Source organism: Nyctibius grandis, chromosome 9, assembly GCF_013368605.1.
Source record: "Nyctibius grandis isolate bNycGra1 chromosome 9, bNycGra1.pri, whole genome shotgun sequence".
NCBI lineage: Eukaryota > Metazoa > Chordata > Aves > Nyctibiiformes > Nyctibiidae > Nyctibius > Nyctibius grandis.
In genome coordinates this window covers 15,369,874-15,384,824 of record NC_090666.1, presented here as the reverse complement: position 1 = coordinate 15,384,824, position 14,951 = coordinate 15,369,874, and the positions used below count along the sequence as shown (strand labels likewise).

The following is a 14,951-nucleotide window of genomic DNA, read 5'->3' as shown; positions in this document are numbered from 1 at the left end:
AGTGCTTGTTAGCAGTACCAAAATGCTGGCAATTTTTTCACCTACAAAGTGAATGTGTTTGTATTTCTTGTGCCCAGCAGCCTTAGGGCGATGGATTATAGATACCATTCCACTCTCTCCAAAACCCCATGCAAGACAGTGATGAGCAATGGCTCTGTGTCCTATGTTTAGAAGGGTCTACAGGATCTACAGGGCCACTTCTGCATCACTTCTATGTGCATAACATTTATATTCCACTCATACTCCAACCTCACTGGGGTTAATGGCAAAACTTCTGTGTCCCTGAGAGCTTTTTCTTGGGCTCTTGGCATTATATGGAAGCAGTGCCACTAGGTTGGTGTGGATCCCCTGCCAGACTGCTTCTGCACACTTGCTTCCCAGAAGAATCTGTACAAAGCAAAAGCTTTCAAGGTTTTCTTCTTGCTGTGCCTCATCCAGTTTTTAGCTTTAAATAATATCTTATGGATAAACTTATATGGTCAAAATAAGAGATTGGCTACCTGTGTCAGCTAGGAATGCATAACAGGTTTGTGAACATAAGTATCTCTGGGAAGGAAGGCTGCCTGCCTGCTGGAGTGCTTTTTAATACTGAGGCTATTGCATTACTAAAGCACATAGTTAACAGAGGTGGATGCTTCTCACTAAATATCTCCACTAAATATAACTGTATTAAGTCTTCTAGACTCAATACAAACATTAGAGTCTCACCTTATAAGTAATTAAGGTTACTACTCTAAAGTCACCACTCCACTGCTGCCTAAGTCTGGAACTCATACGTGCTTGAAGCATTAATACTAAACCGCAAGCACGTCCCCAAAACAAGGCTGTATCATAACATCAGTGTAGGTGCAGTTCACCACTGGTGATAATAATGTGACAACAAATATTTTCTTTGTAAAGAACAATACCAATAAGCTAATGCCTGAAAATGTTTTGGTAGGAAGTGAGTGTACCACTGCAGCATTTTTATGTTAGTTTGATCTTGCACTATGCTGTCCCTCCTTTCCTTTCTGCCAAATACTATTTTAGCAATATTCAAGGTTTTTAAAAGATCAGGCCAGAAATCAAGAGCCAGGACTGATTTCCGTACTTCTCAAAAATGGCAGCTGTAGGGCAAATACAAAACGTCAAGTGATCACAATCAGTGCCTTTTTTCATACTGAAAAGACCCTTTCCTTAAGCACACAGGGTAAACTCAAAGGAAAAGCACATAAAAATGCATTTTCTCCTCATAGTATTCCTTTGGCATGGATAAGAAGTATTTAAAGTACAGTAGATGTGCTTCTGCTGTACGATGGAAATGAAGTCTTTTAGGACATCTGTTTAAATATTTTTACTTCAATGCATATATTGCTGTAATTGGACAGTGGCGTGTTATCCCCATGGTCTTCTTTCCCAGCGGGAAAGAAGCCCTATGTTAGTTTCAAATAGTTAAATGTTTTACAAGATTATAATAAGATGACATAATATTTCTTGGCTTATTGAGGGCAAAGCCAAAAATGCCTTAAAAAATGGAAGTTCTACAATTTGCATATTCCCCTGGTTTGTCTGCTAGCAAATATTAACTGAAGCATTTTTGGTGGATTTGTGTAATATGTTCACAACAGAAGGATACTGTAACCTCATCTCTTCCAGAGAGGAGAAAGCCTGGAATAAATCAGTCCCTCTGTCAAAGTGAAAAGAGATGGGTTAGTCAGAGGCAATGTGTGCTTGTACAGCGTACATCCCTCAACACTCAAAAACTTTAGCTGAAAACCTAAAATCTTCCATGTAAGTAAACCTGAAAAAGATCAACAATAGCAGTGAATCAGCACTTTCTTTGCTTAAGTTTTCCAGGGATCGTGCTGCAACAGAAAGAAACGTGTAGTATCTATCTGTATCGCCATCCACACTGATCTCACCCTAGAAAATTTATTAGGTTGTGTAAAAGGCACAAACATGACAAAATTCCCCAAACCTTTTAATTACAGTGTTTAGAAACTGTTTTGGCAAAGGTAGGCTTACAAACTACTGCTATTTTGAGGGTCTAAATTACTAAGGAGAGCAAACATAGGTACTTCTATGAACTTCTCTTTTGAGAGCTTTGCTAAAGAGGTAAGGGAGAAGGATGGGTCCATGTGCTTGTAAAAAATGTCTAGGGGTGACTTAACGTTTTTTTGATCACCACATGGCTCACAAATTGATCAATTTTAGCCCTCATGCTGGGGCTGTGCCACATAACCATCCCTGGGGACTATGGCAACATGAGGGCTGTTGGATATTCTGAATATCCAGTGAGGGCTGGAAGCATGCCAAGAAGGTTGGCTGAGGGCAATACCCATACCCATCCTGCTGTGAAGTAAAAGGATCACAGGGAATTCTGGAATGAACTGTCCCTAGCGATCCTCTTCCATCCTAGCCCTCTGAGGTACTCAGTAGGTTCATTTTTATGGCTCTTGACTAGAGGAAATATTTACATGCAGTAAGGAAGGCTGGCCACTATTGGTGGTCACAAATGATGTGCATCTGAACAATATTAAAATTGCAAAGTCAAACACTCAAAATCTAGGAAATGATTGGATTAAAATAATCCATGGCCAACTTGTGTATGTGTATCGAAGTTATTCATGATCAGATTCCCCTTTTTTTCTTTATGAGGATGCTTCTTCCATGCAGTTAAAAAATGGACTATGCTTCCTCAATTAACCTTGTACTCTGCGTTGTTCATGTCTTGTGTTTAATTTAATATGGTCTGTTCAGACCCTATTGTGACCACAAGGTTAATGATAACTTTATGAGCTTTTCTCTGCGCTCATCACTGTAGAATCAAGGTGCTTTTCAAATATTAACTTTTACAACAGTGCTGGGAAATACAGAGGTATCACTGTTATTTCCTCTTTTCAGATGGCTCAGTGGGATGGACTGAGGCTTGAGCTGCAGCCTCTAAGAGAAACATCCTGCGTATGTGTACTCTCACTAGAAAAAACAAAAAACCTGGATAGATTTTCAGAAAGGACATTCTTTCAGATCTCAGCTCCCTGTTTGAGACCAGGAACACAATAAAGTGCTTAAAGAAAAGAGCACCAGAATATTCACAATAGCACAACAATGTGTATGTCCTAAGCTGTTTGGGTAACTGAATGGCATTGGCTGGAGCTTTCTGACAGAAGATAGACCCCAAATACGGAAAAATTTACTTTAGATCTAAAAGTTTGACAACATAAAAAAATGTCTGAAAAGAAAGTCCAAGTGTGAGACATGTAAAGCAACCTTAACTTTGTCACCAGCATGACCAACAGTAGCTCTGGCAGTACTGGCCATGGGAAGTCTGGCAGGCGAGGTCCCAGAATGAGCCCTCCAGTCCTGCTTCCCTTTCCACCTCCCACGGCTGGAATACTCCCAACAATTGTACAATGAAGTTTAAGCTTTCTAGGAACAGTCATCTAAAACAAATTCATGGAACTTTGCCTTTCCACAGGAAGCTGACTGTGCAGGCCTTGACTTGTGAATTAAAATGCATTTCAAGACCCAGGCTTGGAATAATGAAAGATCTATTTCCCATATCTGTTTTATCTCATTTTATTTGCACATGAGCCAGCAAAGTGCCCTTGTAGCACAGAAAGCCAACAGCATTCTGGGCTGCATTAGGGAGAGTATGGCCAGCAGGTTGAGAGATGGGATCATTCTCCTCTACCCAGCACTGATGAGGCCACATCTGAAGTGCTGTGATCAGTTCTGGGCTCCCCAGTATAAAACATGGTCTCACAGGGGAGAGCCCAGGAAAAGGTAATGAAGATGATTAAGGGACTGGAGCATTTGACATATGGGGAGAGGCTGAGAGAGCTGGGACTGGTTAGCCTGGGGAACAGAAGACTCAGGGGGAATTAGAAATTCGTGATGGAGGGTGGAATAAGCAAGACGAAGCCAGACTTCTCTCAGGGATGTCCAGAGACAGAACAAGAGACAACAGGCACAAATTGAAGTGTAGGAAATTTCACTTGAATGTTAAAAAAAAAAAATAATTACTGTAAAAGTGATTGAATAATAGACCAGGTTAGACTGAATAGAAATAGAACAAGAACACAAAGATCAAAATGTCAAAAAATGTCAATATGGAATGAATCATTGTCAGGAGCAAGTTGTGGCTATGGGAGGATAATACAAGCTGCCAGCAATTGTGCAATACTTTGTCACTCCTCTTTCCTTTTTTCAGGAACGCTTCCAAATACCAGATAGTTGATGAGCCATTAGGTCAATGAGGAGGTGCTTCCTCACTGCATTTCTTGGCTGCTCCTAGAAGCCCACCTTCTTCTGTTTAGTGTCTAAGGTGTCTTTGTCTCCTGTTACTTCCCCAGTGGTAACTTCACTTTTTCTTTATCTGCGTGGAATTTTCTAAATGGGATTCTTCTTTATGGTCCTTGAAAAATTCAGATCCTGCATAAATTTGGAGTCAATGAACTTCTGACCCAGCAATCTCTTTTCTTTCCAATTTGAAGCAAACCTTTTACCTGCTTTTTGTGCTGGCCTCTCATTTGCTTTTTTTCTCAGCTTTTGTTTATCTACCCTTCCCATCTTTCCACTATGAAAGAAGCATTAGAAAAATGGGCACTTCAAGATAATTTAAAAGCTGCTGTCAAGCATGAACGTTGCTTATGTCAGGAGACAAGGGAGAATCTGAAATGCGGAATCTTTCTTCCATCAGGAAAATCAGAGAACACTGACGACAACAGAGCATGTCTGTAAAGATTTGCTGTATGTTGTACAGTCTCCACTTAAAGCTTTCAGATTTGTGTAACTTTTCTCTAGAACCAACACATCTTATATGTGAAAAAACCCATGCTTCAAAATAGGTATTTATTGTTTTCATGCTACTGTCACGTCATTAACATATTTTTAATCCATCCAGGTCTCCTCCTGTTGTGTTTACACACATGAAGTAGCACCTCATGATTGCTATTTGACTACAGGGCTTCTATAGCCAGGTTTCCTGTTACACAACTCAACATTCTGGTTGTTAACCAACAAATGCCACCTGTCTGTACCAGAAAGGATGCAGTCCACAGCCACAGCAGTTTTTTTTCCCCACTTACCAATTGGTTCACCTTTTTTTCTCAGCCAGAATACATTATTAAGGCTGCCTATGCTGTATTCAGCTCACTCTTTAGCCATTTGGTCTGAATTATTTGTGTGTATAAGCCTGCAAGCAAATATGTTGTAAGGTGTATTTTCAAAGCTATGAAAAGAAGACTATAAACATTATATATAATCTGAGGTGTACTGTGTCATTTTTACCACGTAAAAAAAATGACTGAATTTGTCTTTCTTGTTTCATTTGCCTAATTTCATTATTTGTTTTTTTACGGGTATGTGTTGGTGTGTTGGTGCCCCCAGCAGGCTCCCAGAAAAACTAAATCTGTAATCCTGTGAACCAAACCTTGCAGAATTAACTTGTTTACTGTTATGTGACGAATAGAATAGCTGCATTGAACGTACATGAAGCTGCACAATGAATTACTATATAAATGTGTTGTCATGTGCAAACGTGTGTCAGGTATGATCTTTACCTACAACAGACCATACTGCATTGTGCAAGTAAATATAAAGCTCTGAATGTTTTTGTTAGAGTACTCCTATGATGCTAATTACCATCCTGTCCTTAGAGTAAACAGGACAGTCTCAGATTTACTGAATGTCCTTGACTTTCACTGATGTATTTATGAAATTATTCCTTGCACTGAAATAATTTGCAGATTTTATCTGAGTCCACTTCACAAAACTGGACTCATAGTTGTCTATCTTCTTGACTGAAAGAATTTGCAGAAAACTAGAATTTGCAGAAAAGAATTAAGAGACTTGTTTCTTTATTCACTGCAGATCACAAGTCATTATTTCATGTAAGGTCTAATTAAATTACATGTCCCAGTTATATAGGACACATTGACAAAGCTTTTTAGAAGTGTTTATTTTATGATATGGATAATATTTTACAGATCTCAATTTTACAAGCAAGGAATCAGTGGGACAGCTAAGCTTGCTCACTTTTATTTAAAAACAACAGGCATTGGGAGCTAGAGAGGGAATGCTATTGAAATGACTTGTGAACCACAAGACAGGAATTTTATTTGCCAGAAATCTAGGTACCATGTCCCTCTTTCCCTCAAAAACCTCTTAATTCTAAGGAGAGGTGTGGTACTCACATAAATGAAAGTCTCTACTACTGAGAGGTTGTTTCATGAATTACCATGAAGGAACACAGGGAGACTGCAGTCAACTGATTTTAGGCCACATATCTCGTGAATAATATAAAAATAGAGATAAATAGAAGAATCTTGACATTGCATCAGAGTTTGTTTTTTAAGTACTTATGCATCAATATAAAAACACAATTGTGAGAAGAATTATAAATAGATAAATTTGATATCTGGAACTGATTGCTAGGAGAAACAGGGAACAGACTTTAGGAAAAATAAATTTCCTGTAGTGATCAAATAAAGTTGAAAATGAAATCTATTTGAATTTAGTACGGAAAGATCAACTATTATGAAAACAATGCACCTAAGGAGGATCACATTCTGTCCATTACAAATTTTCTTGCTGAGCTGTCATCTATGAGAACACCACAAGGATGTCTAATGGGGGACCTTGCTCCTAGCAATTCCCAGGCTTTCCCTCAGACTCCACACAGTAAAATGATGAAAACTAGTTATTTCACAATAACCAATTATGATAGCCTAATGTCTTCAATAGCAGCTGTGGCAAATTTAGGGTCAGGCTATGAACTAGTGCTCTTCCTGACCAGAAGCATATCCATCTGTATCTAGCAGAGAGAGCTGACACTAAGTTGTGAAGATAAAAGTCAGCCCGAACAGTTAAAAATGTGTTCATCTGGCTCTGCTGCTAAGCAAAACCACCTTTCCTTTCAGCCTTTGATGAAAATTTGTGATTGTTGAAATACAGCAAAGCTGGCAAGGAAAGAGAAAGGAATAAGGAATTATACATATAGACAATAAGAACTTAATTTGCTTTTGTACCTTGGGTGAAAGAATGAGTGAACAATTACAATCCAATGATTAATTCCATTAGCCACGGTAAGTTAAGTACGTCCCAGAGAAAGTGAGACATTTGAGCTGCCAGTGCAGTGTGAATGAGGTACACTGGAGTGTCTACGTGTCTGTTGTGTTATAAATGAACACTTGTAAGGTCAGATCAGGCCCAGAGGCAGCACAGCTGCTTTCAGGCAGTGGGGAGATGAAATAACGTACCTGTCAGGCCCTTGTGGGTATATGAACCCTATTCCCATGACTGGGCATAAAGCCAGACCCTTTTGACCACGTTTGTGATTCAGCCCCAGCTGATCTGTTTGATTCGGGTCCGTTAAGAAGCACTGATGTGTCTGCCCTGTACTTATGGAGTAAGGAGCATGACGGCAGGCTGTGTAGGTCTAGCATGGCACTAAGTTCTACTGCCTCCTGAATGTTATACTGAAAAGGGACATAGCACGGTCTGAGTCCCAGCCTGCCTCGTATCTTTGGCAACTGCAAAGTATTTTCCTGATATTTATCATCTTGAAATTCCTTACGTTGTCCTGCGTTGTGCATACAAAGTTCTGTTTAAAACCAGTATGTTGATGTGCCTGTAGATCTAAACACTAATAAATTAAAAGAACAATTATGTAAAGCATTGCATCTTCAAAGAACAATACTTCATTGGCTAATTAATCTTTACAATACACTTGTGACTAAGTTTGAACTTGCTGTTTATTTATTTCAATAGACTTTCTTTTTCCTGTGAAATAAATTTCTGAGATTCTGCCTTCCATACCCACCCCAGCTATCTAGGTCTTGACATAACTGGAGAAGTGGATTAAACAGAATAGCCCCATTTATACCTTCCCCTGCTCAGCTAGTTTTGTAAGACTGGAAGAATTTGACAAAAATTCTATAGAGAAAACCCCTATTCAAAAGAAAATAGTTAAAGTAAAAATGTGAAACCTATGCATACCCATAAAGTTGTCAACATTAATAATTTGAAGCGTATTTCTTACTGTGTGGTTTCTCTGAGTCTTTTTGGAATTAATCTCAGGATATGGGCTCATATTTCAGGTGTGCAAATCAAATGACCATCTGTTCAAAATGCAACTCCACAGAAAGGCTTTCATATTGGCCATCAAACAGAAAAATGTTTATAGCACTTCTGTGCAACATGCTCCTAAACCTGTGCCAAGAAATAATACAAAAGGTGATTGCTGCATCGTGTTTTCTTGCTGAGAAATGGTATCACAGACTCATTGTAATTCATGCTATGAATTTGAGAGTATTTTATTTCAAGGAGTACAAACTAATACAATCCTCCTTGTGTTTGCCCTTACTATGATACGGACAATGCTTTTATTTTACATATATTAGGAAGGACAATGACGAGCAGATGTAGTGCTTTGGGATATTGTTTAGGGATATTTTTTAGTGGCTGACTAGGTAGTGTTAGGTTAATGGTTGGACTCGATGATCTTAAAGGTCCTTTCCAACCAAGACAATTTTGTGATTCCTTCCTAAATAAGGGTGGATAAAATGACGCAGAATACAGCACTATATGTAGTGAATAAGCAATCCTTTACTGTTCAGAAAATATGCATAACTAGAAAGGCATATATAAAATTGGACATATGCTGTAAGTCCAGCTACCTCTTTTGCTTTTAGGAATTTAGAAAACAGTTCTGGTCCTGCTGAACACAACAGCAAACTGCCAAGTAATTTTGAAGAGCCCAGAATCTGAACTTTATTGATTCACATAAACGTCAGCTCAGATGTGTTTTCTCCACCTTGCACCTATGCTCATGCTATGCCTTCCATATAGGACACTGTATGTTTTCTTTCCAGTATATCTGTTTCTTACCCATCTATCGGTATCTCACTTGTATCTGTTTTGTTGTTGGCAACACTGAGACCTTTTCCAGAATATCACAGTAGAGCTATTGTGAGAAGTGCGGTGGAAGGGTTTCCTGAATGATGGGGGGAAAGGCTTGTGGTGCTGTGGAATTTCTGAAGAAGGTGCTTTGAAGGGAACTGGTGAGTTGCCCTGAATCAGTGAGGAGGACAGGAGCAAGAAAGAGATAAAACAGGGAGTAATGCAGGAAGTTAATTTGGGAAGGAAGCTCTTATTTGTTCTAAAAAAGCCTTCGTTATGTCATTATATGCTAGGTTTAAGGATTAGCATTGGAGAGGAGAATCAGTATGTTGCTGTAGGCTTTACAGGACAGTTTTATTAATATATGCGTTGGTTTTAAGTTTGTACATCATCACATGTTTTGCAGCCCTCACAGCATACAAATCCCAAAAGAACTCATATGCAGGTTTCTCTGTCCTTATTCTGCTATATCCTGATTACTCCTTTGAAGTCAGTAGGTATTGTGTATGTTCAAGTGATGATACGTTTTGGTTCCTACAACCCTAACCACACTGAATGTGGCACTGCTGGATTCCAAACATGCATCATAGTTCTGTCAGTCTCGATTTTACTTCCCAGGACTTTCAAGTGATGCATTAGTTTAAACTATCATTTGAGGTAGAATTTATGTGCTCATTTTGGACTTATGCTAATTAATTTGGCTTCCATATAGCAACACAAAAGATGCTTAAAATCAGCTTAAGTGACAAACTTGAGATTCCTCTAGAGAAAGGAAATCTTAAATGTTTTAAAGCTGCTGGAGATGGCCTTATCTTACCCTGTATTCTCAGTTGTATTTTAGGGACAAAGGATTGTAGCCAATGCCTTACACTATCAATCAATTAGATTCAGTACAGTCAGTCTGAATTAGAAGAGTCCTGAGGCTGAGCAATACTTCAACACACATAGGAATCAGGGGAGTACATTGGTGGCTGGAAGCCAGCTGTTTCCCCTAGGTACTCTCTTGAACACAGATGGCCAGAACTGAGGACTGAGCTTCTGGGGTTTTGTGTGAGTCTGCGCTGAAATGAAATTGCTTTAATTTGCTAGTCACAGTGATGCCAATGGGCACGTTATAGATTTTGTGTCCACTAATTCCTCACTATATCATAACTGCAATTTCATTAGTATGGATACATAGCATCCAAAACTGCTGCAGAAAATAGGGCAACCCCTACTGTTCTTTGTTTTAACAGTATTGCAGCTGCTTGAAACTTCTTAAAGTTCTTGATATTACTAGTGGTGCAAAGAGGTTTCCACAGTAGCCCTCTTTTGTACCCTATGACTGTGTAACACACACCTTAATAAATACATTTAGTAATTTTTTTTCAAGCTCTAACAACTATCATTTAGTCTTTTTGTTCAACTTTTTCATAGCAAGTTCCTGTTTGAGGGGAATTAATTTTTTTCTGGAAGATTTTAGCAAGAGCTTTTTGGTCATATTTGAGTAAAAAAAGTGAAGGAACGAGTATTTGTATTGGCAAGAAAAAGAAAAGAAATAGTCAAGATATGAAATTCAACATGATCTGCCTTATGTCCCATAATGCAAACAACAGTTTGGACCCTACACTAGCTGACTGTTAGTCTTACAGGCACAGGACAACTTGAAGGCTGGCTGATCTCTGGTTTTCTGTGGCTTAAGGGCTTTTGCATGGCTCTATCACTCCTTTGTAAACTGTGGAAAGTTAAAAGGCCAGCTGATCTTTCACATACCTCAGCTGGCAAATCTCTATTTCCCAGCAGCAATGTCCTTTGAAAGCAGCTTCCATCCCAAATTTTTGGCTGCATAACCACGTCTCACAAATCAGTTTGTAAAAAGTCCCATTAGCCTTCTCCCTGTTCAACAGGGAGAAATTAAATCTGAAACATTATTGTGGAGTTCCACCAATGCTGAAAAAGAAGGATGTGTTTCTGAGAAAGATATTTTTGCACCACCAGTCAGTTTAATGATGCATAATCCTTTATGTTTTCTCAGATGAAACTTCACAAAAGGTGTAGTAGAAGGCATGTGTAGATATAGGCGAGACTTAGCATAAGTGTTTTTTTGGCCATTAACAGTCCTGGGTCTCAAATATCTTTTGGGTCATCTCTTTTTCGTACAAGCGTGTAATTTCTAAAGTAATGAAGAATGGGCACTATGAGGCACCAAGAGGAGATACGGTCCTTATACTAATGAAGTGTGCTTCAGCATTTTCCTTCTAGCATATGCTCTTACTCACAGGTGAATGGGCACTTGACCCTATTAACATAATGCCAGTATTCTCAAATGATAAGTTTCCTAGGCTTGTTATGGTCTGAATTCTTAAGAGTCATGGGATAATCTGCATTCTATTTGCAGATAGAATGTGAGATATATTTGTGCTTATTTGGTACCTTTTATCTCAGAACATGCACTGAGCTGGGGTCCAGGGTTTCTGATTTCAGTAGTCAGGAGCTCCTGACATTTCTGTGCAGTTTGGAGACCCTTTGGTTGACACAGGCTGATATCTGAACCAATCCAATATTTATTCCCTGCTTCCTAAGTTTATCTGATAAGCTTCACTTTTGTCTTAATCAGAAAGCTACGTGATTACTCATAATCCAACTGCCAGAGGTGTATTTCGGCTGTCTTGCTCTAATTGCTCTGTAACTGGGACACTTTGAACGAAGTATGGATATATCCAGGGTTCCTAGCCCACTCCAGGCCTCTCTAGCTTGCATAATCCACAAAGTGTTGAAGTCTCCTTTAATGGTTACTCCACAAAAAGGTACATCTCTGAGAGGCGTGTGCCCGCAGCCAGGCATTTGAGCAACATCCCCTTCAAGCCTACAGGCACTGCATTCCTTGGAATCAAAAGCATTGGTAACTGCAGAGGGCTGTCCCAGGGCAGGCAGGTTGCTTGGTCAAGGGTAGGTTCATGGGCACTGACAAAGGTTTTTCACAAGTTGCATCCCAGGAGAGCATTCCAAAGGTCTTATCTTTTCAAGCCCAGGCTGTTTTCTCCTAGCCATCTGCTTACCAAGGCAATATCCCTGCTTGCTACCTTTTATGGAGACCCAGCCTGTCCTCTAGTGGCTGGGCCATTAAACAGTATACAGGTGGGAGAGGACTGGACGGAGGTGGCTCGAGTGAACACTAACAGTTGCGGCACTGTGGTTTTGCTGACGGAGCTACGCTGTTGCTATGTACAAAACTGCTGGTACTGGTATGTGTAATGCTGTTTGTGTCAGTGAAACAGCCCGTGACAAAAGATAAAGGCCTTCAGCTAGAAGTCATTGCTGGGCTCCTTCTCAGGCCTGATGCCAGTTAAAAGGAAAGAGCACCTACTGCAGCTTAAACTGGGTTGAGGGGAGAAAGGGCAGTAAGGGCTGCCTTGTGTGATTGCTCTGGAAGGAAAACTGTAATTATGTGGAATAGTGTGATGAATGTTTTATAATGGAAGTACAAAATTAGTGAGCTTTATTGATTCATCTGTAATGTACATACTAAGTTATAAATCATTAATTTGAGAATTTAGGGTTTCTTACATTTTAAGTTCTTTTCTGTTGGTTCCCAAACAGTCACGCATTGAGGAATGAATAACATTGATTTTCCTCAAGTAGACTGATTGCTTAGATGCAAGAATGTCTCATTTTTTTCCCCATGGACTATAGCAAAGGAAGAACGGCAGCTTTGATCTCACTGACTGGCAGCCTCTTCTATTCCTCTGGCATGCACTTTAATTTTTTTAAGGCAAAATGAAAGAATTGACTTTTGTGGCATTCTCCTCTGCTATGCCAATTTCTTAGCTGTATCCTTCTTGCAGAAGGGATTTTAAGATACATTTCCTTAGATTTTTCATCACACTGTTCAGTATCCTGATGTTAACATTTATTTCTGTTAAAGTGTTGAAGAAGCTGTGGCAGCAATGAGGCCATTAAAAGGTAGATGTGAAATGTGAAGTAGCGCCTGTATGTAAGAAAATGACACTTGGTACAGTGAAAGAGATTAGAACAGAGGGCAGAGAAGATAGCCCATGGAGAACTGTAAAAGGCACTGGCAGATTATCAGCATCTGAATTAATAATTTGTGTCCATACTGTAAAGCAGAGAGGAGTTATAAGCCTGAAGAAACGCACAGTTTGAGTTTTAGTTTGCCATCATCTACATGTAACCCCAAACACCCTGCTGAGATTTATGTAGTTTCCTACCCCTCTCCCATGCTACTCAAGGCAGGCTGTGTTGACCGTAAGCTGAAGCTTATGGTTATACACAGATTACTTGGGAAGATATGATCTAGATCCTGAAATATTTTGTAGAAAATATTTCACATAGCACTTCGCAAAACAGGGAGACCTGCTGCTCTACGTTCCTTCCTCTCTTTATCACTTTTTAAATCATGTATGCATTAGCATCCTTAAAAAACCTGCATCTTGCAGGCCATGCCATCCCAACAGAACAGTGTGGATGGTTTTCACTGTATACTAGTCTCACCTTTCTCATGCGGTGTGTTGGGTTCCTTCCAGTTCTTAAATCCTATTCACCGGCTGTACTGCCCAGCTCATTTTTCACCTACAATAAACCAGAGCCTTTAGGACACAGTTTCATGGGCAATGACAGGATGGACTGCAGGCTGGAGGAAGGCTGCAGAAAAACTCCTGAAATGAGGACTGCAGCTTCCTTCCACTCAGCTACTGTGGGCTTACTACTGGGGGGACAGACACACAGGGCTCTGGAGAGCTGCTAAAATACTCCTGAGATACTTATTCGAATTAAAAAGCTTGTATTTCCCCACCCCAAACCCAGTCAAGGACATCTGTGGTGAAGCACGGGCAGGGAGCAGTATGCCGGACTCAAGTGTGCCTACTGAGGAGCTCACCAAGGCCGGGGAGGGCGGCAACACCTTCCAGGAGGGGAGGAAATCCTTTCCGTCCCCTCCCCGGGCCGCTACCTGCCCGCTGCGGGGCGGCAGGGCCGGGCGCTCCTCACGGCCGGGTTGCAGGTGCCCGGGCGGCCGAGGCGGCGCCGGGTCACAGCTCAGCCGCGGGCCGAGGCGGGCGGCGGCCGGGCAGCCCCGCAGCCCCGCGCCCCGCTGCCTGCGGCGGGCAGGGCGGGCCGCCGCGGGGGCCTGGGCGAGCCCATCGCGCCGTGAGCGGAGGGAGGGAGCGAGGGAGGACGGACGGACGGACCGACCGAGCGGCGGGCGGGCGGGGGGAGCCGCCGCAAGCCGGGTGTGCGGCGACCTGATCCCTGTCCAACATGGTCGCCGCTCACACCTCCCATTCCTCATCCTCCGGCGAGTGGATCGCTTGCCTGGATAAAAGGTATCGGCATCTTCACAGGAGCGGCTGCGGAGGGATGCCGTGTGCGCGCAACCTGCCCTGCTGCATGCGTGTGTGTGTGTCCGTGTGTGTGTGTCCGTGTGCTGACAGCCCCGCCGCTCCCCGCCAGCTCCTGCCTTACATAAGGAGCGTGCAGGTGGGAAGGAAAACGCCCGGAGGAAGCAGAGCCGGGGCGGCGGGGCAGGATGAGGGCTCGAAATGCTCCTGGCAGCGGAGGGGACGGGCAGTCCCCAGTGGGACAGCTGCTCTCCGCCGGGCTCTGCTGCCCGGGAAATGCTGCACGTGGTGGAGGAGGGGGAGCTCCAGGGCGGGGAGAGGGCGACGCGGCCCGGCGGCCTGGGGCGGCCGGGCGGGCACCCGCCGTGCCGGCCGTGGCAGACCCGCTGCCCGCAGCGTTCGCGCCCCAGCCCGCCCTCCGCCTCGCCTCAGCACACCGGCCCCGGCCTCACCTCGCCTCACAGCTCCGCGCCCCCCCCGCCTGCCCCGCCGCCTCACAGGTGAGGCGGGAAAGGCCAGGCCTCGCCTCAGAGCGCTCCGTGGCTCAAGCAGGTGCAGGACTGTTGGCCGGAGGGGGGCAAAAAAAAAAATGTCCGCCCCGAGAAAGGCCGCCAGAGGCTTCCCTCAGCGGCGACAGCCTCTGCTCCCCGCTGCGGCGTCCTGGGGGCCTGCGGTTGTCCCCCCGGCTGGCGGGGGCCTTTGCTGCGGGTCAGGTACAGGCGGGCGGCCAGC

At 42.5% G+C, this 14,951-nt stretch overlaps 1 protein-coding gene across 1 annotated transcript in view; it reads left to right on the top strand.

Annotated features, from left to right (window-relative positions):
• The first annotated feature begins 14,139 nt into the window (after positions 1-14,139).
• RAPGEF4 (Rap guanine nucleotide exchange factor 4) overlaps positions 14,140-14,951 on the top strand; it is a 159,295-nt gene continuing 158,483 nt past the window's right edge. Inside the window, exon 1 of the mRNA XM_068407340.1 lies at positions 14,140-14,204. Within this exon, the coding sequence (XP_068263441.1) occupies positions 14,140-14,204 (65 nt within the window). The remainder of the gene's footprint in view (positions 14,205-14,951) is intronic.